At 40.1% G+C, this 23,410-nt stretch overlaps 2 protein-coding genes across 3 annotated transcripts in view; one reads left to right on the top strand and one right to left on the bottom strand.

Moving 5' to 3' along the window:
• Window positions 1-10,942, top strand: part of LOC104596351 (cytochrome c oxidase assembly factor HCC1) — a 39,551-nt gene extending 28,609 nt beyond the window's left edge. Inside the window, exon 7 of the mRNA XM_088895328.1 lies at window positions 10,634-10,942. Coding sequence (XP_088751454.1) covers window positions 10,634-10,745 — 112 coding nt within the window. The 3' untranslated portion in view covers window positions 10,746-10,942. The remainder of the gene's footprint in view (window positions 1-10,633) is intronic.
• Window positions 10,943-15,091: 4,149 nt separating this feature from the next.
• LOC104596352 (uncharacterized) lies at window positions 15,092-23,358 on the bottom strand. Of its 2 annotated transcripts, none has more exons than XM_010257451.3 (5): window positions 21,931-23,358; window positions 18,546-19,148; window positions 16,416-17,663; window positions 16,231-16,301; window positions 15,092-15,572 (listed from the first exon to the last, which is right to left on the bottom strand). In XM_010257451.3, the coding sequence occupies exons 1-5, from the start codon at window positions 22,024-22,026 to the stop codon at window positions 15,236-15,238; spliced, it is 2,355 nt and encodes a 784-aa protein (XP_010255753.2). In that variant the 5' UTR covers window positions 22,027-23,358; the 3' UTR covers window positions 15,092-15,235. The 2 variants fall into 2 exon arrangements, with proteins under 2 accessions (XP_010255753.2, XP_010255754.2); XM_010257452.3 differs by having other exon boundaries at window positions 16,416-17,444.
• Between the last annotated feature and the right edge of the window lie 52 nt (window positions 23,359-23,410).

The following is a 23,410-nucleotide window of genomic DNA, read 5'->3' as shown; positions in this document are numbered from 1 at the left end:
TTTTCTAATCTCTCCAGCACTGGCTCCCACACTAAAGCTGATGTGCATTTAGCTCCCAAAGGAAGCCTCAAGTAAATAGTTGGCAGGAAACCAACTTGACAGGCTAGAACCTCATCTAACTCTTGAATATGTTCTACATTTCCCACTGGAATTAGTCTGCTTTTGGCCCAGTTGACTTTTAGACCTGAAACTACCTCAAACCAGCAAAGAACCCCAAAGAGCACATCCAACTTTTCCACATTAGCATCAATAAAGCAGAGGGTATCAACCGCAAATTGGAGCAATTGGACTTTTTCTCCCCTGGGGTAGTTTCAAAACCTTGCCATTGACCCTCATTTCCCACCCGGTTCACAAAGGCTGTTAATAATTCTAATGTAACGGTTTCTGGTCACGTATCAATTTTTTGGCTAAGGACCTCGTCAGCTCGTCTGCTCCCAATTGGCCTGTGACTCAGGGGCTGAAGTGGAGCTCCCTAGCGTAGCGCAACCCAACTGCTCCCTACAGGAGATGATCTAGCTACCAACAACGACGGGAACTGAACTGGCTACTCCCTGTTGGCGATGATCTGGTCATCTTGGTAGGCGGCGGGAGTTGAGGGACATGCGAGAACTAAATCAGAGAACCCGAGGGTGTTTACCCGGCGAGGTCAATCCGATGGCTAAGTCAGCAATTAGTAGCGAGTTGAAAATGATATAAGAGAATGAGAGAGCTAGAGAGTAGAGGCTACCCCTCTTTCTCCTCCCCCTCTGGTGGGTGAGGTCTTTATATACTGGAGTCCTCGTGGGTTAGGTGGAGCAGTTCCTGGATTTCCGCTGTGATGGGACCTGCTTTCGTATTAGGTGGGCATAAAGCCACCAACTGGTAAGGTTGCCCATTTCCGCTTAAGTCGGGGAGTGGGTGAGCTAATATAGCCGTTACAAGTCAATCCCGCAAAACGCGGGGTACGGTGGTGAGCTCCTCGGGGTTGTCAGGTTGGCGCCTGTGTCAGGCCGCCAGGTCGATGCCTGGGCCAGGCCGCCAGGTCGCGCCAGGGCCAGGCTGCCAACTCGTGCCAGGGCCAGGTCACGCTAGGGCCAGGGCTAGGCTACCAGCTCATGCCATGGCTAGGTTGCGCCAGGGCCAGGCTGCCAGCTCGTGCCAAGGCCAGGTCGCGCCAGGGCCTAGGGCTGTTCATAAGAAGGTCCAACCCGACCAAATCGACCAACCCAACACAAGTCGGTCGGGTTTTCATCAGCACGGGTCAGTTTCGGGTTGTGCAAATTCCTATACCAATGATTCGGGTCGGTTTCGGTTTTCACATAAGAAAACCGAAACCGACCCAAACCGAGCTGACTTAGTTCCTAGTTCAAACATGAAGTTCCCAAGCCCATTAGGCCACCTAGTTTTTGAATGGTTGCAAGAAACTTTGGATTAGTGAATAGTGATTAATGAACAACTTTTGTGATTAACTTTTCATTTAAATTTTATCATAGGAGATGGCTGAAATGATGTTCAATTTATGACTGTTTTTTAAATTAGCAAGATTTTATCACAGGGATGAACTTAGAACCGAAATCGACCCAACCCGACTCAAACCGACCAGGTCGTTTTTGCTTAACACTGGGTCAGTTTTGGTTTCTATGTCAGGTAACCCGACCAGGTCGGGTCAGTTGGAAAAACCGCAATAAACCGACCCAACCCGACCCGTGAACAACCCTACCAGGGCCAAGCTGCCAGCTCGTGCTAGGGCTAGGTCGCGCCAAGGCCAGGCTGCCAGCTCGTGCCAAGTCCAGGTCACGCCAGGGCCAGGTCGTGCCTGGTGGGACACCATCAACTTAGCAAAGGCAAGTTGTTTCCAAAGTGGTCCCGGGTGTCACCTAGTTCTTAGGTGCCAGACTACACGAGGGTGAGCTGCCTGTAGCGAGCTGCCTAGTTGTTAAGAGACTGCACTTAGTTGTCACAAGGTGCCAGGTGTCACAATGTCATTGGAGGGCCAAATCCGCCCTCATCATTTGCCCCCACTCCCGAGCTGAAAGTAACTCAGCGAAGGGAGTAGATTTCTCCTTTTGACCCGTAAGTCGACGAGCTCGTAAGCGCTGATTCAATTCCTTAGGCTCTGGGAGCGACTCGCAGTCCACTCCTTGATTTTGCCCATGCCGAAGAGGCAACTAGGTTTTAAGCTGTGAGGTCTTTGTGAGGTGTCGGGCTGATCAGGTGTCGGGCTGCCTGTGAGGTGTCGAGCTGATCGGGTGCCGAGCTACATGTGACTCTGTGAGGTGTCGGGCTGACTGGGCGTCGAGCTGCCTGTGAGGTCTCGGGCTGACCGGGTGTCGAGCTGCCTGTGAGGTGTCGGGCTGACTGGGTGTCGAGCTGCCTGTGAGGTGTTGGGCTGACCGTGTGCCGAGCTGCTTGTTAGGTGTCAGGCTGACCGGGTGTTGAGCTGCCTGTGAGGTGTCGGGCTGACCGGGCGCCGAGCTACCTGTGAGGTGTCGGGCTGACCGGGTGCCAAGCTGCCTGTGAGGTATCGGGTTGACTGGGTGCCGAGCTGCTTGTGAGGCGTCGGGGTCTCTGCCAATTCAGTATTGTAGCCCTTAGGCTCTGGGAGCGACTTGTGGTACTCTCCTGGACTTTGCCCATGCCGAAGAGGCGACTGGGTCTTATGCAGTATTGTGGCCCTTAGGCTTTGGGAGCGACTCATAGTCCACTCCTGAACTTTGCCCATGCCGAAGAGGCAACTGGGTCTTAAGCGAGGAAGTCTTTTATCAGTTCGTTAGTTCGCGCCTGTGCCAGGCTGCGCGCAGGCCGCCAGGTGGGCGCTTGAGCTATGAAGCGAGAGATTCAGTTTCTTTGAGTTATATAAAAAAAAATGAAACTATAAAGCGAGAGCTTCAGTTTCTAAAAAGGTGAGGACTTAGCTTGCTGGGAGAAGAGGACTTAGCTTTTTGTAAGATAAGAACTTAGCTTTTTGTAGTGTGTTCCCACAGACGGCGCCAATTGATGTAATGGTTTCTGGTCATGTATCAGTTTTTTGGCTAAGTACCTCGTCAGCTCGTCTGCTCCCAAGTGGCCTGTGACTCAAGGGCTGAAGTGGAGCTCCCTAGCGTAGCGCAACCCAGCTGCTCCCTATAGGATATACAATTCTGACATGCATAAAACACTCCAGTGGGGTTATCCTTCCCTTCCCTTGATTTTCATTTGTATTTTAATGCTCCTCCCCTTGTGTCAACTACATTTTTTTTTATCAATAACTGTGAAATGTATTCATTAAAGATAAGAAGAATTACAAAGCAAGGGGCTAAACAATCTTAGCTCCCTGAAACAGTCTATGAGCAGCAAATACAATTACAATAAAGCCCAAAACAAAGAGTTTCTATTAACCCCTTGCCTGGCTAAACCATCTGCCAGAGAGTTTGCACTTCTCTTAACCCATTTGTACTGAATTTCAACATCCTTAGCCAGCCACTTAAATTTTCGTTTTTCATTGCTGTACTTCCATATCCTTGAGTTATCTTCTTTTAACCAGTTCACCACCACTTCAGAATCTCCTTCAATAATCAGCTTTCTAATTTGCATCTCCTTGGCTCTTCGAACCCCTTCAATGGCTGCAAGAATCTCAGCCCTCAAAGAATCCCCTTCCCCAATTGGTCCTGAAAACATAGCTAACAGATTTCCATGTTCATCTCTTATTGCTCCCCCTATTCTAGATGGACCCGGATTTCCCATACTGTTGCCATCAAAGTTTAGTTTAAGAAAGCCATTAGATGGGGGACTCTAGCAAGAGAGTGATGTCTTCTTAGTTGAGGCTAGTTCTGCAATTTCCTTCCAATTTTTTACCATCTCATCTACTGAGAAGTCTGCAAACAAGGCCAAAGTTTTCAGCCAATGTATCACCCTAACATGGATTGCCTCCAATATTACTTCCAAGGTTCTCTCCGTTTCTGAAAATATCCTTGAGTTCCTCCTCCTAAACAGTCCAACATACTGCAGCCTTCATACATCTCCACGTAGCTTTGGCCCTTTTTGTTGGCCTACTCGGCATGAACCTGAATAAACTCTGCACATTCAAAAGGGGGGCCCACCTGCACCCAAACAAAGAAGTACACCATTCCCAAATACTTTTAGTAAATCGACAGGAAATCAGTAAATGTATTGATGATTGGTGTGGATCAGTAATTCAACAGTCCACTAATTACTCCACTAATTGCTCCACCCCTTTCATCTTGCTGAAATTTAGGGACCACGTTCCCATTTTCTTCTCTATAAAAGGAGCTTCCAGGGAGAGACCAAGGTGGGCAGTGAGCATTAGAGAGCTCTTATACAGAGAGTAAAATTGAGAGAGCCACAATTTTTGAGTGATAAACACATATGTCAGAGTCCATCCAGATGTTTCCTCTTGTCGATCACTGAGCAGTGAACACTTTGTGGTCATTCAATTTTGTTGCAGATATTGTTATCTACTGGTTTCTCTGCCTTTGCAATAGAGAGCCACGATTTTTGAGTGATAAACACATTTGTCGGAGTCCATCCAGATGTTTCCTCTTGTCGATCACTGAGCAGTGAACACTTTGTGGTCATTCAATTTTGTTGCAGATATTGTTATCTACTGGTTTCTCTGCCTTTGCAGCCTATGCCATGGAGTGCGTCAAGGCTTCGTTAAAAGCATCTCGGCACTATTAAGGTGGCCAGTTTGTAGTACTCTCATCAAGGACATCAATAAAACAAGTTCTCCTCCCGCTCCCATGGATGTAGGTCACTTTGACTAAACCACGTAAATCTGGTGTCATCTTTACCTTTCGCTTTTGCTTTAATTATTTGCTTTATAATTCACATATTTCTCAATTGTTTTCTAGATCGCCATACTAATTAATCGGTAATTCAGAGTATTAATCCTAACAAATTGGTATCAGAGCACTGTTTTTTCTGGGATTATTTACCGATTAATTTTGTTACTAATGGCATCAATGAAGTTTGACATTGAGAAATTTGATAGATCTGTGAATTTTGGTCTATGGAAGCTCAAGATGAGAACGATTCTGATTCAGAACGGCTTGGAGAAGGCCTTGGCGGGACAAAAGAAAAAGCCTGAATCCATGTTCGATGAAAAGTGGGAGGAGATTGATATGAAAGCCATGTCGGCTATTCATTTGTGCTTATCGAACGAGGTTCTTCGTGAAGTTGCTAAAGAAACCTCTACGGCAGAGTTGTGGCTCAAGTTGGAGTCACTCTATATGACAAAGAGTGTGAACAATCGGCTTCTATTGAAAAACAGACTTAAGGACCTTCGTCTTCGGGAAGGTAATGAGTTTTTCTCGATTGTCATGGATCTGCAAAATATTGATGATGAAGATTTGACTATCACTCTTTTATGTTCTTTAACTGCATCATATAAGCATTTTAGAGAGACCTTATTGTATGGGCGTGAGGAGATTACAGTTGAAGATGTAAAGAATGCGTTGTTACAACACGAATTGATTGATAATCAACTGACCAATAACCCAAGTAACCCCACAGTCGAGGGTCTCATTGTTCGTGGCAGGCCATCTGAAAGAGGTGGCAGCAGTAAGTCAAGGGGTCGGTCTAAGTCAAAGCATCATAATTTGACTTGCAACTACTGCAAAAAGAAAGGTCATGTTAAGGCTGAATGTTTCAAGTTGCAAAATAAGCAGAAACATCAGGCAAGTGGTGACACAAAGAAAGATCCTCAAGCCGAAGCAAGTGTTGCGGCGGATGAGTCAGAGAATGATCTTTTGCTGATAGCAGATGCAATTGCAAGGAAGGGTTCAAAATGAATTATGGAATCAGGATGTTCTTACCACATGTGTCCCGACAAAAGTGCATTCTCCACATATGAGAATTTTGATGGTGGAGTTGTTTTGATGGGCAACAACGCAGCTTGCAAAGTTGTCGGTAAAGGGACCATTCGGGTGCGTATGCACGATGGTATTGTGAGGACATTAAATGAAGTCCGTCATGTTCCTGATCTGAAGAAGAACCTGATTTCTTTGGGTACACTTGACTCCAGTGGTTGCAGATGTTCAGCTGAAGGTGGAGTTCTTAAGGTAACCAAAGGTGCTTTGGTAGTTATGAAAGCTAACAAGGTTGGCAGATTATATGTATTGCAAGGAAGTACTGTGATAGAATCTTCTGCTTTGGCCTCGTCATCCATGTCTGAGGAAGATCTTACAAAGATGTGGCATATGAGGCTCGGACATATGATCGAGAAAGGGATGACTTCTTTGAGCAAGCGGGGCTTGCTTTGTGGGCATGTCACAGGTACTCTTGAGTTTTATGAACATTGTGTGTTTGGTAAACACAAAAATGTTAGCTTTGCCAAAGGGATACATAGGACCAAAGGTACATTTGATTACATCCATTCAGATTTATGGGGCCCTTCTCGTGTTTCTTCGAAGGGTGGAGCAAATTATCTTTTGATATTCATCGATGATTTTTCCAGAAAGGTATGAGTGTATTTTCTCAAAAATAAAAATGATGTGTTTGGAGTCTTCTTGCAGTGGAAGACTATGGTCGAGAAGCAAACAGGGAGGTAGATTAAAAGGTTGAGGACTGATAATGGGCTCGAGTTTTGTGAGTCTGACTTTACAAATTATTGTTTGAAGGAAGGTATTGTCAGACACTGAACCTGTGTTGGTCGACCACAATAGAACGGTGTGGCAGAGCGGATGAACCGCACACTCTTGGAGAGGGCTCGTTGCATGTTGTCCAATGCAAGTTTGGATTCCTTTTGGGCCGAGGTAGTTTCCACGGTAGCCTATTTGGTGAACCGATCTCCGCATTCAGCTCTCGAGGCTAAGACTCCGTTTGAGATTTGGTCAGGTACTCCTGCTGATTATTCATCTTTGAGGATTTTTGGTTGTCCTGTTTATACTCATGTTAACGATGGAAAGTTAGAACCTAGAGCCAAGAAATGTATCATTGTGGGCTATGGCTCTGGTGTAAAGGGTTACAAGTTGTATTGCCCTTCGAGCAGGAAAATTATTATTAGTCGTGATGTTATATTTGATGAATCGCATATTTATCTCCAAGGAAGGAGGATTCTGTTGCTGGTGATTCAGGTACATCACAAGATGCCTAGATGCAGGTGGAGGTGGAGCCCAGTCCATCTTCACAGCCTTCTCAGTCTATTTCAGATGAGCCGGTCACATCGGGTGATGTTCAGCCCAGTCAGGAGTCGCGCACTATTGCCAAAGATAGATCGAGGCGACAGATAAGACCACCAAGGAGATTTGATGATTGTGTGTCTTTTGCATTGATCGTCGCTTGTGAGGTAGATGGCACTACCGATCCGACCACTTACGATGAAGCCATATCCAGTCCAAATAGTGGTAAGTTAGTTGCCATGGAAGAGGAGATTGCATCTCTCGAAAAGAATGGCACATGGGGGCTTGTAACGCCACCACCAAAGAAGAAAATTGTTGGGTGCAAGTGAGTCTACAAGACTGAGGGGATTCCTGGTGTTGAGGATGCTCGACACAAAGCAAGGTTAGTGGCATAGGGTTTCAGTCAGGTTGCAGGTATTGACTATACCGAAGTCTTCTCCCCTGTTGTTAAGCATTCTTCTATTCGTACCTTGCTTGCTTTGGTAGCTATGCATGATATAGAATTAGAGCAGTTAGATGTTAAAACTGCATTCTTGCATGTTGATTTGAAAGAGAAGATTTATATGAAACAGTCAGACAGTTTTGTTGTGGAAGGAAAGGAAGACCACGTTTGCTTGTTAAAGAAGTCTTTGTATGGCCTTAAGCAGTCTCCAAGGCAGTGGTATAAGCGCTTTGACGCTTTCTTGACTTCTAGTGGTTATTCCAAGAGTGCTTTTGACAGCTGTGTTTATTTCAGGAAGCTCTCTGATGATTCATTCATTTATCTGTTATTATATGTTGACGACATGCTGATTGCTTCTAAGAATAAGTCTGAAATTGTGAAGTTGAAGTCTTTCTTGAACAGTGAGTTCGAGATGAAGAATCTGGGTCCAACGAAGAAAATTCTGGGTATGGAGATTATTCGTAATCGTGAGAACAGGAAATTGTTTCTCAGTCAGCATAACTATATTGAGAAAGTTCTTGATCATTTTGGCATGTTAGATGCCAAACCTGTCTCCACTCCTCTAGAGTAAGGCACAGGAGTCATATGGCGGTGGCTGATGCCGCTAAGGAAGCTTTATGGTTGCAAAATCTGGTTGGTGAACTCACAGGTAGTCGGGAGGCTACAATGATCTATTGACAGTCAGAGTGCCATACATCTGACTCATGACCAGATGTTTCATGAGAGGACCAAGCACATTGATGTGTGTTATCACTTTGTTCGTGATGTTGTTGAGGATGGTCGAGCTTTAGTCAACAAAATAGCTTCCGCTGAGAATCCCGCAGATATGTTGACAAAGCCATTACCATCATCCAAGTTCGATGCTTGCATCGACTTGGTTGGTCTCGTCTCATTTGATGCTTGATGCCCTTGGGGCATTTGGAGAGGGAGGTTCCGAAGATTTGCTAATTGAAAGAACTTGTTGAATTCTCGCCAAGGTGGAGATTGTTGACGATTGGTGTGGCTCAGTAATTCAACAATCCACTAATTACTCCACTAATTGCTCCACCCCTTTCATCTTGCTGAAATTTAGGGACCACGTTCCCATTTTCTTCTTTATAAAAGGAGCTTCCAAGGAGACATCAAGGTGGGCAGTGAGCATTAGAGAGCTCTTATACAGAGAGAGTAAAATTGAGAGAGCCACAATTTTTGAGTGATAAACACATTTGTCGGAGTCCATCCAGATGTTTCCTCTTGTCGATCACTGAGCAGTGAACACTTTGTGGTCATTCAATTTTGTTGCAGATATTGTTATCTACTGGTTTCTCTGCCTTTGCAGCCTATGCCATGGAGTGCGTCAAGGCCTCGTTAAAAGCATCTCGACACTATTAAGGTGGCCAGTTTGTAGTACCCTCATCAAGGACATCAATAAAACAAGTTTTCCTCCCTCTCCTGTGGATGTAGGTCACTTTGACCGAACCACGTAAATCTGGTGTCATCTTTACCTTTCACTTTTGCTTTAATTATTTGCTTTATAATTCACATATTTCTCAATTGTTTTCTAGATCGCCATACTAATTAATCAGTAATTCAGAGTATTACTCCTAACAAAATGGTATTCAGACTCACCATCGGCTTTGTAGAGAGTTGTTGGGTCTTTTTCTTTGAAGTAGATCACATATATTAACTCTTTCCAGAAAGGCTTCCCAACACAAATTCCCAACCTTAGGGGGTATAGGAAGACACCACACCTCTTTAACAAGGAAGGACAGTCCCAAAGAAGAAGGTTGGACTAAAGCTTTAAAGAAGGAAGCACGTGTGAAGGAACTGGAAGGGGTGAGAGACCAAATTCTGCTATCTGTCTTTATAGGCTCTAAAAAAACCCCTTCAAGAATAGATAGCAAGGATAGGACATTATCAAATTCTGTGTCCCTAATTTCCCTTCTAAAGCCCAAATTCCAACTGAACCCAGAGGTTGAGTTGGAAGGAACAAGGAAGGAGGAGAATGGCTGGTTTTTAAGAGTGGAAAGGGTGAAAAGATTCGGAAATTGATCTTTTAAAGGAGAATCCCCAATCCAGTATGTTCCCAAAAATTAATGAGATTACCTGAATGCAGGGCATACCTAATCCATGAAGAGAACAAAGGCAAAATAGCTTGAATAGCTTTCCAAGGTGCTGCTCTTGTAGTCCTTGCCACAATCCCAGAGTCCCATCCATTGCTTGCTACCCCATGAATGCTGCTCACTTCCTTGCGTCAACTACCTTCAATTTGATCCTTCCTCAATCTAGTTGTGTATCGAGAATTTTCTCTTCACTATGGCGAACCAATTTAAATACAGAGGAATATGGGAATTTATAATCAAGTAGAAAGAAATAAGATAGGGAATCAATGATGAAATATAAAAAACTATTGTCTGAATTGAACGTTAGGAACACTGAATAGAGATTTCAGTAGTTTGGAATTTGATGAAAGCCAGAAGCTTGAGGGTGGGCCTTGGTGTAATGGTGACAGATAGTTACAATGAAATGTTCATAAATCTTCTATAACTAGTCAGATAGTAACATTGAAAAATTTGTAAGTATAATCTTCATTAAGAATAGCATACTCTTTTTATGGGCCAGATCAGATTTGGTTGTTACCCTATAGGGCTGGGTGAATTACTCTTTTCATTTAGTCAGGTTGGGTTTGGGGTACTTGGATGTGACCTGTTTGAGTATTGACGGCTAGCCAGGACCAACATTATGTAATGACCCTTTTAAAAGGCCAAGCAAGTGCAATGGTAAAATATTGGGCAGTAAGCATGAGAAAAGTGGGTTCCAGTCTTAGCAGATACTTAATGCAAGATAAAAGGTTAGGTAACTAGGCTACCCTGGATAATCTGGACCAACATTGGATAATGACCCTTTTATCTTCCAAATGCAAGTTTTTCTTTTCATCAGTCACCAAGTATTCTTCCTTAATATAATGAACTCTTATCAGAATGATATCTTTTTTTTGGGGTTTTGTGATGTGGCAAAAATGAGTAGTCATTTGTATCCTTGTAGAGCCGATCTACAATCCAGATTGAACCTGATTTGACATGACTGCAAGCTTATTTCTGCAAGTCTTTTTTAGGTACTTGATGGGACCAGACATGGAGTTTGTAAAATTTTTCGGGAAGAACCATGACGTGGATACACTTACAGGAGGAGTAATTAAAGAGATAAAGCAGTATAAAAAAGTTTGATTCCTTGATCTTATTATACTTTTGTCTCATGAATTTTGTGGCATCTGTGTCTCAAAGGCGATTTTAGTTTGGTCTTCTTGTGTTCGAGTATCTGTCTAGTTTTATTAGAGAAATGCTGCTTTATATGGTGAGACTGCCAAAACTGGAATAATTATTCAGGTTGACCTTGGACATAGACTTTAAGAGAATATTCCTGCTATCTCATCCCATCAATTTAAATTACAACTGAACCTATAAATGTTGCCCTCTGTCAAGTGTTAACCCCTTGTTTAGCTAGATGATCAGCCAAATTATTTGTCGATCTTCGAGCCCATTGAATTATTGTTTGCATGCCCTTTGAAAACCATCTGAATCTTTTGATATCACTACCAAGAGTCAATGGAGCACTTTCAACCTACAGCAACTCGCATATGACAACTTTGGAATCTCCTTCAATTACGAGTTTCCTCACCCCCATATCCATTGATGCTAAAAATCCTTAAGCATCTTTGAGCAAAAGGAGTAAATGATCTGCCATAGATGTAAAACCTGCAAATACTGTTAATAAAATTAGAAGCAAATCAAAATTTTCTGGATGAAATTTAAAAGTGGATTCATCATCATCATCACACCATCCAAGCATATGGGGTTGGCTACATGAATCCTGTTTAGGGACTGAATTTTTTATCAACCCTATCTAATCTACTGGCTTGTGGTTCCCTCCAGTGTGGCTCTGAGTACTATTTGATTAGTTTGATACCTTGGAACCCACAATTCTCCTGTTATTTTGCTTTGTACAGAGAAAATAGCAATTTTGTCGGACCAGGACCAGGCAAAAAACTGGATTGCTTTCTGGGTCATGGTTTTACCAGATATTTCATTCCGACTGAAAACCATAGGAATGCAAATGGATTGGATGGGATTTGAATCAAGGCATATTCGAATCTGATCCGTTCGATATGATCTGAAGATCCAATTAGATCTGATAGGACTCAATTTGAATTCGAATCCTATCGGTAAGTTGGACCTTCAAATCTGATCTGATTTGATTTGTTTTCTTTAAAAAATAACAAATTATTAAAAGAAAATTAAAATATACTAATTTATATAAAGTAAAAACAAAAAATATAAGTATTTTTTAATTATTTTCATCATAAATATATATGTTTTTATAAAAAAATAATATAACATTTATAAAAAATATATTTATAAATAAAAAAGAACATATATATGTTTTATATATTTATATTTATAAGCATATAATGTATATCGGATCGGTCTGAATCCGATCCGGTTTCTGATTGAGTCCTATTATCCAATTCAAATATCTGAACAGGGATGATCCGAATTCGACCAAATAGGATCGGATCACCCCTAAATAATCTGGGACCCCTTTAAGCGACTGAGGTGCCAGGTCACTGGTTCAACCATCCACTCCAGTCCGAGTCTTAACTCTGGAAAATAGAGCAATCCCAGAGTGATGAAAATGAAAGAGCATCTTGACTCTTGAGAACCCTTTATAACGAAAAGCACAAAGTGCAACAGGGGAAGTGCTTTAGCTAAAGTATGTCTTCTTTTGATTTTGATTATCAATTGATCAGCTCTAACGCTGGTTCCCCCGTACCCCATGCATAAACCATCGGCGGTGGCTCTAAACCAGATCTGAAAATCAAGAATTTCTAGTCACCATCCACAACCACAGCCTGTCAATCGACCCCACATGCAGGTCAATAGACCATTCTATCTTAAGATTACATCCTAAAATTGTAAAGTAAATTTGTTACGATTCATTAGTCCCACATCGGTAGTATGGGATGCCGTTGTGGGGTGTATGTGTCTGGGTTCCCTTTAACAGCTAGCTTTTAGGGGTGAGTTTTCCTAAGGCACATAACAGATGGTATCAGAGCTTACACTATGCCTCCCAGTTGCAATCGTGCGGCGCAGGTGATGATGTTGGTATTGCGTTGTTTGGTTGGGATTAGGGGGACTAGTGCAAAGCCAGCCTGTGTGAGTGCCAGGACTGTAGAGCGTGGTGAAATGTTACGATTCATTAGTCCCTCATCGGTAATATGGGATGCCGTTGTAGGGTGTATATGTTTCTGGGTTCCCTCCCTCTAACAGCAGGCTTTTAGGAGTGAGCTCCTAAGGCACATAACGAAATTCTGCATTTTGAGTTCTCATCAATACCTGGCCAAATCAGAAGGTAAACGCAGAGGGTTTGGGCCTTTTGGTATAGACATAATCTCCTCAGAAATTATTAGAAGCTCCCTTCGCCCATTGTATTTTAGTGAAAGAAACACAACTTTTTGAAAAACAAGTGTCGATGAAGCACAAATATAAAATGGTACACAATTAGAATTAGTAGAGGAAACATTGGAGAGGGCTCGTCCAAAAACAATCAAGAGGGCATGACAGGCAGAATAACAATAAACAGAATATGTACTGACATCTAGTAATTGTAACATGGGTATGGGGTGAACTAATTAGCTTTCTATTTCATCATCATCCTTGCTGGGCACTAGAGTAATACCACTTCTTTTAAGAAGATTAAGCAGCTTCTTAGCTTATTGCAAATAATGGAATGAATAGGTGATTAATGAAGCCTAACATGAGCCACAGGCAATGTCTTCTGCTAAAACCTGTTATTATTATTATCAACAATTGTAACTGGTATAACCTGTATAATGTTGCTCGGAATCTCAACTGAAAAGTAAAGCAACATCAAGGCCGCAGTGTATTTTCTTTTGGTCCAAATTCTAGCCCAGTTGATTTCATCGCGTATTTAAGCTTCTTTTTCAAACTTAACCCCATTCAACATCTGACTGTTCTGTCTAATTTATAGCTTGTGCAATCATCTAGAAGTGTCCCCCTGATGCTTTCTGAACTGGTGGATGTTCAGGCATTCCACCCCCTGAACCTGAATCTTATAGCATTAGAGGTAACCTCGTTTCTAATGCACCAATAAATTCATCTACGTTGTAACCTCGTTACTATATTAATAAAAGACTAGAAAATAAATAAATAAACAATAATTGGCTTCAGGAATTTTATATTATCCCATTAAGTTGGTTCCTTTGCTTAAAAGCTAAATGGCCTATATAAGAAGAACCCGACATACACTATTTTCTACACAATGCAAGATGGTTATATTTTCCAAAATTGTGAAAAACATATAAGAAAAATTAAATCATTTTGCTAAAGAATAAAAACCTATTCAGGTACCTCACTTAGCAGCTTGAGCTTTTAGGTTGAATGGTTCCTGAGCCTGTTTGACTAAGTTGTCTAGTGTTCAACTTTGATGGGCCTGTATTTATCCATGTTTCAAGTCCAATGGTCTTTCACATGAGAATAAAAACCTATTTAGAGGCCTCACTTAACCGCTTAAGCTCTTAGGTTGAACGGTTAGTCGAGGCATTTCTACTTGCATTTAGGATGTGCATGCCAATGTAGTGATATGAATATTTCTTTTTCTGTCCCAAATCTGGCAGTTATTATTATTTAATTATTAATATATCACTATTTTATTATTATATTATTATATTTATTGGCATTGGTGATGCAATTTTAGCCCCCAATGAAATCCAAGTGCTATATGCTAGATCCAATCAATGGGTTAATGACAGGGTGCATACTAGGCCCATTGGTACAATGCATGCAGAATCTGCCTTTCTCCTCCTCAATAGAAAGGATGCCTTACGACCAATTTGACAAATACAAGTAACATGATTCAAATATTTAGAAGAGAAGTATTCAAGCATTATTCCAAGTTTTAAGCTCCAAACCAGCATATCTTCCAACTTTCCCGTTGTCATGGCTGTGTTATCTAAGGTTTCAAAAAACCAACCTAGAAAAGGAACTACTTTTTCCTCTGGTTATCGGGTCAGTAGTTCAATCATCTGGGTCGGACGGATTCAATTTTATATGGTATATTGAATCTCAGCAGTTATTGCAAATTAGGTTAGATAAGGAAAATATGTACGCCATTAGAGAGGAAAGAATGAGAAAGGCAGTTAAAGAGTGACGGACCAGTGGTTGCCTCCTCCCTCTGCTCTCTCTTTCTCTGAATCGGACATCGTATCTCTCTCTCTCTCCAGTCCCCACCAACCAATTAACTATTTTCGTTATTGAACTGTGAAGTGTTTACCCGAGTCGAGTGGTTCAATAGTTAAGACTATTATCCAAGTCAACCGATTAAATCCGTATCACCCTTGATGAGATTGAATTCAAATTGGGACAATATACCATTTGCAGCCCTATTTGGTTGGATGTGGTAACCCTAAATCGGTTATAAACCTACAGCCCTACTTACGTTGTCAACAGAATCTGATGAAGAGGCATTTCACGAAGAAAATGACAAGGGAACCATGTGAAAAAACTTGTGCCTCTTAAAAATACAGCATTAAAATACAATTAAAAAGAGAGTCCTGCTGATAAATTATGACCTTCTTATACATGTTTGTCCACAGATTTTCTATCCAAATTATAATCCGTAAAAAAATAAAAAACTGTGCTCATTTTCCAGTCAGAAACTTCCGCAAAGTTTTCTTTCTTTGTTGACTTGCGGTTGCCACTTTCTCAGATTTCCACTTCCGAAACCTTTCTCGATCCTTCAACCACTTGGAATAATCCTTACCTTGTTTGCACTCGACGAAATCAACCAAATCATCCAAATCAGATTTTGGATGGCCTCCTTGTATGAGTTTGATAAAATTTTCACCATTACAGGTATCCTCTTCCTCTATGCCAAGAACACACTGAGACTCTACATCCCCAAGGACCAGTGTATTTTCTAAAGTTTCTGATTGGACAACTTCTTCTCCTGCAATGTATCTTGTGAGAGCCTTTGATCTGCAAAGGGAAAAAACATTGCTGAGGGATGAAGGCTAAAGACGGGATTTTGGCAGCTCGTCATATAGTGAAACTTCCCTATTAAATAGGAGTCCAGCCACCACTGTAAGATACAAGGATAATGACAGAAAAAAAAAAAAGAAGAAGAAGAATCCTTATTTTAACCCATTCTCCCCAGCATCATCCGCCATTTCAACTTAATAATCACTGTAACATGGATGAGTAGCGACTGACAGATCATTACAACATCCCACTCAAGTTACAGTGCAAAATATCAACTTAATTGGATAATCTTAGCCAAGCATTCAAAATTATCAAAGTACTACAGGAATTCGTAATTATTAATGAAACCCAATACCTACCTTGGGTTGACATCTCAGAACCCTAACCCAACTCTGTGCTAGAAAAGCCTACCCAAAACCTGATCCCATATGGTCAGGTCAAGTCGGATTTACCCGTTTAACCTGACCCTTTTGACACCCCTACTTTTAGCCATTAAAAATTTGATCAAAAGCCAAAATTCAGCCTGTATTTCCGGGTGACGTATTAGAAAATAGAAATCCTCTTAGTTACATATTTCATCAGTAGATAGTTCTTTCTCTTCAATTTACAGAATGAAGTCAATGTTATCTCCCATAACTTAACGGATATTGCATACCTCAAGTACGTCATCTTAATTTTTTGGAATTGCCTTGCAACTATGGCGCTAGAACTTATTTCAATTAGAACCTGCATTATAAGTCAGGAGTTTTAGAAGTAACTAATGGATAACACGGAACAAACTGACAAATAAGGAAAAACATAACTCAACCAGCACGTTGGATAAAGAACAAAAAGAATCACCTCTGGGGATTTATCAACAAAAGGCTGAGCAGATTCCTTTTCAAAGCCAAGAAGTGACCTCAACCCATCCACATTACCCTCTTCAAAAGTAATTAGATTCATAATTGTCATCATCATGAATATGCAACTCTTCCACAGGAATTCCAGCCCACTATTAAAACTAAACAACAACAATCCTGCCATGTGTATGAGCATCACTATCGACTCCTTATGTCTGCCTGGGTATACTCCCCTTGCATCAGAAAAGATGAGTTGGATTGGCTGACTGACACTGTACTGTTGAAAGCAACCAATTATACCCATTATAAAATCATATTCTCTACATGAAGGATAATCTTCCAATGTTTTTTGACAACCTGAACTTCCATTTTGTTTCAGCCACCAAACAATTTGCAGCAATGAGCTGCTCATTAACTTTAGTATAGATGCAAGAAGATACATTTTTTCTGAAATTCCATTTACATCTTTATTCAATACATTAAAAGCAATTTCATTTGAGAGGATCCTTGATATGATATACTTTAGAATTGAGAAAATCTCATCTCTGCATGTCTTGTCAAGAATGTACAGGTTCTCTGTCATGTATGCAATAGAGACACTCATTATACCAGATGTCATTTTGGAGTAAGATTCATGAACACCAGAATGCCAAGAGCAAGTTGACTTGGGGATTTCATGATTAATTCTATTATATGTGACTGGTCGAACATTAGATTGAAAAGATGGTTGACACCCTCCCAGTATACATGGTTTATCAACCAATTTAATGTTACCTCCAAAATGATTGCTGCCAAATTCCAAACTAGAAATATGTAAATTGTACAAGATGACTGAATGTTCAAATGCTGATATGTAGCAATTCTTAGCTCTGGGATTTAATCGTGTGTCCTCTGGATCCCTGACAATGCCAACAGCTCTGGAAATCAAGGAAATGAGATGTACTTGGAATATTGGTGGTGCAGAAAACACTGTGGGAGTTCCAAGCAATACTATAGCTGCTGTCAAGCTCAGTTCTGGAAATCTGAGTTCCTTGTCATGAAACCAAAATAATGTGCTCAAGAACTTGTTAAATTGTTGCTTGTCAGAGACTGAAAGGAGAAAATGAGCAGATACCACCTCCAACACATCATTGCTATCACCATGACTACTATCACATATAAACAAATTTTCACCCATGCAAGAAACAGAATCTATTACTATAAAATATTGTCTCAAACGTCTATGCACCAAAAGCTCATCTGCAAAGACCTGGAGATGTTGCCAACAAGGTTTTCATGGAAAAGAAGGTACATAAAAGTTCCTTTAGTATACAATTAATAAAGGCACTTGAGCTTTAAAAGAATTACACTGATTATTGCATGTCATTGTAAAGCTTTCTCAGGATCCAGTTTAACTTAAAACTCCTAATTTTTTTAAGCCTTATATAATTTCCTATCTTTTAAATAATTGAGAACATTATTTATGAACAAAAATTGCATTATTAATTTAACATTGAAAAGGACCAACATTCAGAAGGCCATTATCCAATGATGGCCCAAGCTATCTAAAAAGTCTTGGGATGGGTGGACTGGATAAAAACCAAATGACTGAACCACCAGACTTTTATAGCACAAAGTGGCCGCTCTCATACTTGAACCTGTGTTCTCACACTTGTCAGCCCAAGATTTTACCATTGCACCAAATAATGGCCTTTGAAAACGATCAACACTCAAACCATAAATATCCATCAGGTAGAAAGTTAAAAGTCTCAAATGTTGGAATGGAGCAAAAGGAGAAAAAAAAAAGAATACATGTACAAAGGCAAAACCATTTTTTGGACATTAAGGATAATACAACAAAACAGGGAAGACCTAACATCCAATACATCTAATACAATAAGGTGAGAAAAGTGGTGCATGGTCTATTAAATTAGTAAGATCCCCTAGGTTGATCCTACACATACATTTATCTGACATACATAAGGATTATTCTAAGAATGTCACTGAGTCTTCTATAAACGGATTTGATGTCCTTAATCAAGAAATATGATGCCTAGTTTGTATATTAAATTCTATATTCAATTAGCATTTAACAATGCATGCTTGATAGTAATAGTTAAATAAATGAAAAAGATGGAATCAACAATATTACCTCAAGCATCAAGCAAAGAATAGGAATGAGTGAACAAGGCTGCTTAGCTAAAGACATGGAAGCGTTGAATTCCTCAACCACAGACACAGAGGTGATACTATTATTACTAGCATAAATGCACTCTTGTGAAACTGATCTCTTTAAGCTAATAGTGCTTTTCTCATTTTCTTTCATATGACCAGAAATACATAATAACAGATCTGGAGAGCACACTTTCCGAAGTACCTCAAGGAGAACTTGGCATTTTTCTAAAAGAAAACTTTGGTCAAACTCTAGCAAGAGCAGGGTAATTAGACAGCATCTTAACAGCATAGTTAGATCTTCTGGATGGGTCAAAATATCTGAACAAAGTCTAGCTCGGTCGGTTGCCATATTTACAGATGAATTGAGCCAAGCAGATAACTTTTCAAACTTCCTCTGGAGTTCTTTGAAGAGAAAATTGGAGAGCTTACAGATATCAGCAAATGTTGCTTTCAAATCAAACTGATGGCTCTCCCTTTTCAAATCTTTTAACGCTTCAATGTTAGAGCAATGCAATGATGAATTTGAAAACAAGTAGACAAGAAGACAATATAAACTTCTGAGAAGTGGTGCCTTTAAAACCTGAAAAGTTGAGACAATATAAACTTCTAAATGTTATTGATAAAAAGGCAGAAGAAAGGACCATATTTTCACCCCCAAAACCTTGAATATAGAACCTTTTTGCTAGAATCAAAATGACTAATCCAACAAAAATTCATAATGAATTAATAATTTCTTCCATTTGCAAGAACCATAATTTGGGATTTGATGCATTTCAAATGCCCCTGGCATGCACTTTATGATTTTCCCCATTTGCAAGAAATTGATATTTTGAAATGTTAGAGTTGGCTGAGTAGGGATAGTTTTGTCTTTTCATTATATGTTATGGTGTGTTTTGACAATTTAGTTTCTTTTTAAGTCACATGTCCCACACTTAAGTAGGGGCATATTGGACATTGTACCCTGATTTAGTAAACATATAAATATTTGGTCGACTGGGAGAGATTGGACTCCTTAGTTCGACAGTTTCTCCTCCTCTTCTTCTCCTTCTTCTCTTCTTCCTCTCTTTCTCTTTTTTGGTTAGAAATTTGTCTTTGCTCCACAATTTTATGTTGAAGCACTTTATTTCCTGTCCAGATAGACTCTCTGGTGTGTGCCTAATTTGGCAAAACATGTATTGGCAATGTTAATATTGCATGCTAGGCAGAGCATCAATGTTACTTCTAGGGAAGACAAGCTAGCATGATAAAAGTATTGTAGATCTGATTTAGTTTGGGCCATTAATAAAATAAGTTTAATCGGAGGGAGGTCTCTTTAGTAGGACCCCCCCCCCCCCCCCAAGTGGGAACATCTCATCTCTTTCAATTAATTTGCTTTCAATAAAATTTAAGTATCATCTGGTTTTGTGAGTTGGTAATGGTTTGTGGTGTGGTGATAACTTTATTGGTGAACGTGTGAATCTCCCTCGGTATATTGGTGAAACTGTTATTTTAGAGGTCCCTTCAACATCTCAAGGTTTATGGTTGTTGTTGCTTCAATAGTAAACCATTTCCATGAAGGTTGCTTCAACATCCTTACTTGCAAACTCAAACTGGTTTTCCCACCTTGAGTTTTAGGGGGGCGTGTTGAGAGAATATTTTATTTGGTTGTATTTGGGTATATTTGTAACGTTGATAAATTATGGGAACCTATATGTATTTATAGGAGAAAAAGAGGCTTCTATGTAATTCTGATATATTTCGGTCTATTGCTTATTTAAGCTAGTGGTTATGTGAAATTAGGGTTTGAGGGAGAGAGAGTGTGAAAGTGAAGTCATGTATCTCTTGTTCTTATAGTGGATATTTTTCCTCTCTCGTGGATGTAGGCTACCAAACTGAATCACATTAAATCTTGATGTTTTCTCTATTTCTTCTTCTTGTTTTCTCCTTGATGTGTTATTCTATTTTATGTTAGTTGACATGGTATCAGAGCCATTTCATGTTGTTTAACATGGTACCAGAGCCATTTTATGTTGTTCAACAGAGTGAAAATGAAAAGGAGGGAAAACAGAAAAGAGGGTGGACTTTATGAGAATCCTGAAAATGAAGAGGGTGAGTTGCTACTAAAACTGAGCATGCAATATGCTTCTTTAAGAAAAAAAATATAGATTCCTCTTTTATTCCTTGCATTTCATTGCTTTATGTATTCCTTCGTTAGTACTCTATTTCAGATTAAGTAAAATTCCTTTGATCTTATTACAGATCAAAAGAAGAAAAATGTACTAGAATCTCTAAAGAAGAGTTTACAGTGGGCACAACACAGGTTGAAACAACAAGCCGAGTGACAAACTGACAACATAAAAAAGTGGCAGTTCTAACTTCTAAAAAGGAGATTGAATTTTTGTACACGTAGACCTACAGCCACATTGCCAAATTTCAGTGGCTATGAAGAAGCCAAGGAAATGTCTTCTCAAAGTTACAATCCTACAAGGTTGTCCAATGCATTGGACAAACAGAAAACAAAGCGAAATTACCCAAAGAAAGATTCATCTGATCTAGCATTTCATGTTTCATTTTTGAAAAAGAAGCTAGGACAAAACAATGTGGTACAAAGCAGTTTCCCTCTTATGATTATAAAGTAACTTGTGCAATGAAAACAATCGTTTATAAATGGCTGATACATATTTAGACATCATGTCTTACAGTCACGCATTTTAGTGCATTGGTCCAACCTTTTCAGATACCGATCAAATTAAAAAAAAAAAAAAAATTACTGTCCAGAGATGCCACGGAATGAATTGTACAAAAACCAGGAATGGTTTCTGAGTTCTAACCTTGAGGTCAAAGGTTATTATAGTGGGTCTTCAACATGCTGCCAATTTGGGGAAGCCTGAATTGGCAGCTTTAGCTTTGCAAAGTAGGTGTAGTACAAATCTTATTTTTGGTGAAGTCATTAAATTAGAATAAAATCTAGAAGATTTGATTTGGTTTGGGTCCTTTCTAAGGTAACATGGATAAAAGGAGCTTGGGAGGGTAGATAATACAACAGGTACAGTGAAGATTAGAATAGGGAAAGTTGCTCTTGTTGGTTGTATAGGATTTTCCCATTCAAGGTGGGAATATCCTATCTCTTAAAGTTTTTTGAGGCATCACTCTCCCTGTAACGCCAACAAAATTTTCTATGATTAGAGGTGAAAAGAATCATTTTTTAAACAGAGAAACCAAATTAGGCAAATTGTAATGTCTCTGACTATATGCGAAAAGAGTAAGAACCCACTAGGCCACTACTTGATTAAGAAATAGAATAGACGAGCCAAAACCTTCAGGCAAGATTAGAAAAAGAAAAGATGAACTAGAAAACAATTCGAGAGAGGGAGACAGAGTACCTCTGGATCTTCCATTACATATAAAAGCTGTTTCAAGCTCTGAGTATCCCAGGTTGAATTTGCGGGGTTGAAATCCTCCTCTTCGACTGGATTCATTGTTACACAGCGGTTTTGAGTTTTGACACTTCAATCAAATTTCAATTGCTCACCGTTTAACTTCGGCAGGGCTATCTTCCATTCTTCCTCCTGTATTTTGGCGGGGAAAATGAGGGAGGGAGACGGCACTTTTGAAAGGACCGGACCGGATGCAGTTGTACAGCCAATCAGATCCGGACACCAATTCGGGGTTGGGATCTGCTACCGAAAGTCCGAAACTGTCCCAACCCGCCACTGTGAGGTTGCATTGCTGGTTGGTACGTTGTTGCATTGCTGGTTGTCACACCAATTCCCGATCTGCTACCGACTGGATTCATTGTCACACCAATTCCCGATGTGAGGTTGCATTGCTGGTTGGTACGTTGTTGCCATCGGCTGATCCGAATTCACTAATTCAAAACCCGTCCCACCAATAAAACGCTCCCAACATTTAAATGCAGCTCACAATGCACATCAGCCCCCCACGACCACGAGGTAGCGCCCCACAACGTACCACAGCACATACCAGCCATGTATTGATAACTATCTCCCAACGATAATGATGTCTCATCATTTCTTGTATTATGAATGTGCTGTGGAGCTACTCCCCTCCTTCCATTGTCATTCATGATAATAAGGATGCAAAGACATTGCTGTATATTGGAAACATCTACTCATGAATGGTAACATGTAAATACTGAAAATGTTCCCTCTGTACAGCTGCAGTGTCATGTGGGTAGAATTCTTGTGGGCAGGAGATTCAACTTGAGTGCAAATGGATTGGATCACGATCCTAAATTTGAAATCCGATCCTATTTTTTTAGATTAGGATATCTCTTTAGAATTTTTGGATCGTATCAGATAATAAGACCTGATTAAAATTCGGATGATCCCTATCTAATCTTGAAGGATCCGTTCAACCATTTATAAATATGTTTATATTGTATTTCTGTAAATCTTTTGCATTATTTTATTTTTATAAAAAACATGTATATATAATGAAAATAGTTGAAAAATATTTATATTTTCTTTCCCTTTTAATAATTTATTATTTTTTTAAATTAAATCAAATCGAGTCAAATTCAAATATCCAACATCCATAATGATTCAAATCTGAATCGGATTCAATGTATGTAAGATCTTAAGGGAATCTTTGGATCGGATCGAATCAATAACATCAGATTGGATTTAGATATATTCTGATTCGAAGAATCCAATTGCATCCCTACACTTCATGTTCCCAATATGCGGTTACAATGGTTGGCTAAGACGTTTGGGACCGTGTATTGATAGCTGATCCGAAGCCATCTCAACCCCCCAACTTGTCCAAGGGTAAGGGTAGTCAGGTAGAGATGTCAATGGATCGGATTGTCGGGATTATTAATTGAGATAATCGGTCTGACCT

Source organism: Nelumbo nucifera, chromosome 1, assembly GCF_055504915.1.
Source record: "Nelumbo nucifera cultivar China Antique chromosome 1, China Antique-T2T, whole genome shotgun sequence".
Classification (NCBI taxonomy): domain Eukaryota; kingdom Viridiplantae; phylum Streptophyta; class Magnoliopsida; order Proteales; family Nelumbonaceae; genus Nelumbo; species Nelumbo nucifera.
Note: the sequence above shows the minus strand (reverse complement) of the source record. Positions and strands in the feature narration are given on the sequence as shown.

What these genes read in the sequence shown, in the direction of transcription:
- LOC104596352 (XM_010257451.3), bottom strand. Translation starts at nt 22,026, where the DNA reads ATGAATCCAGTCGAAGAGGAGGATTTCAACCCCGCAAATTCAACCTGG. An exon ending in ATGTAATGGAAGATCCAGAG is followed by an intron (nt 19,149 to 21,930) that starts GTACTCTGTCTC and finishes TCAACTTTTCAG; the next exon opens with GTTTTAAAGGCACCACTTCT. An exon ending in ATTAAGATGACGTACTTGAG is followed by an intron (nt 15,573 to 16,230) that starts GTATGCAATATC and finishes TTCCCTTTGCAG; the next exon opens with ATCAAAGGCTCTCACAAGAT.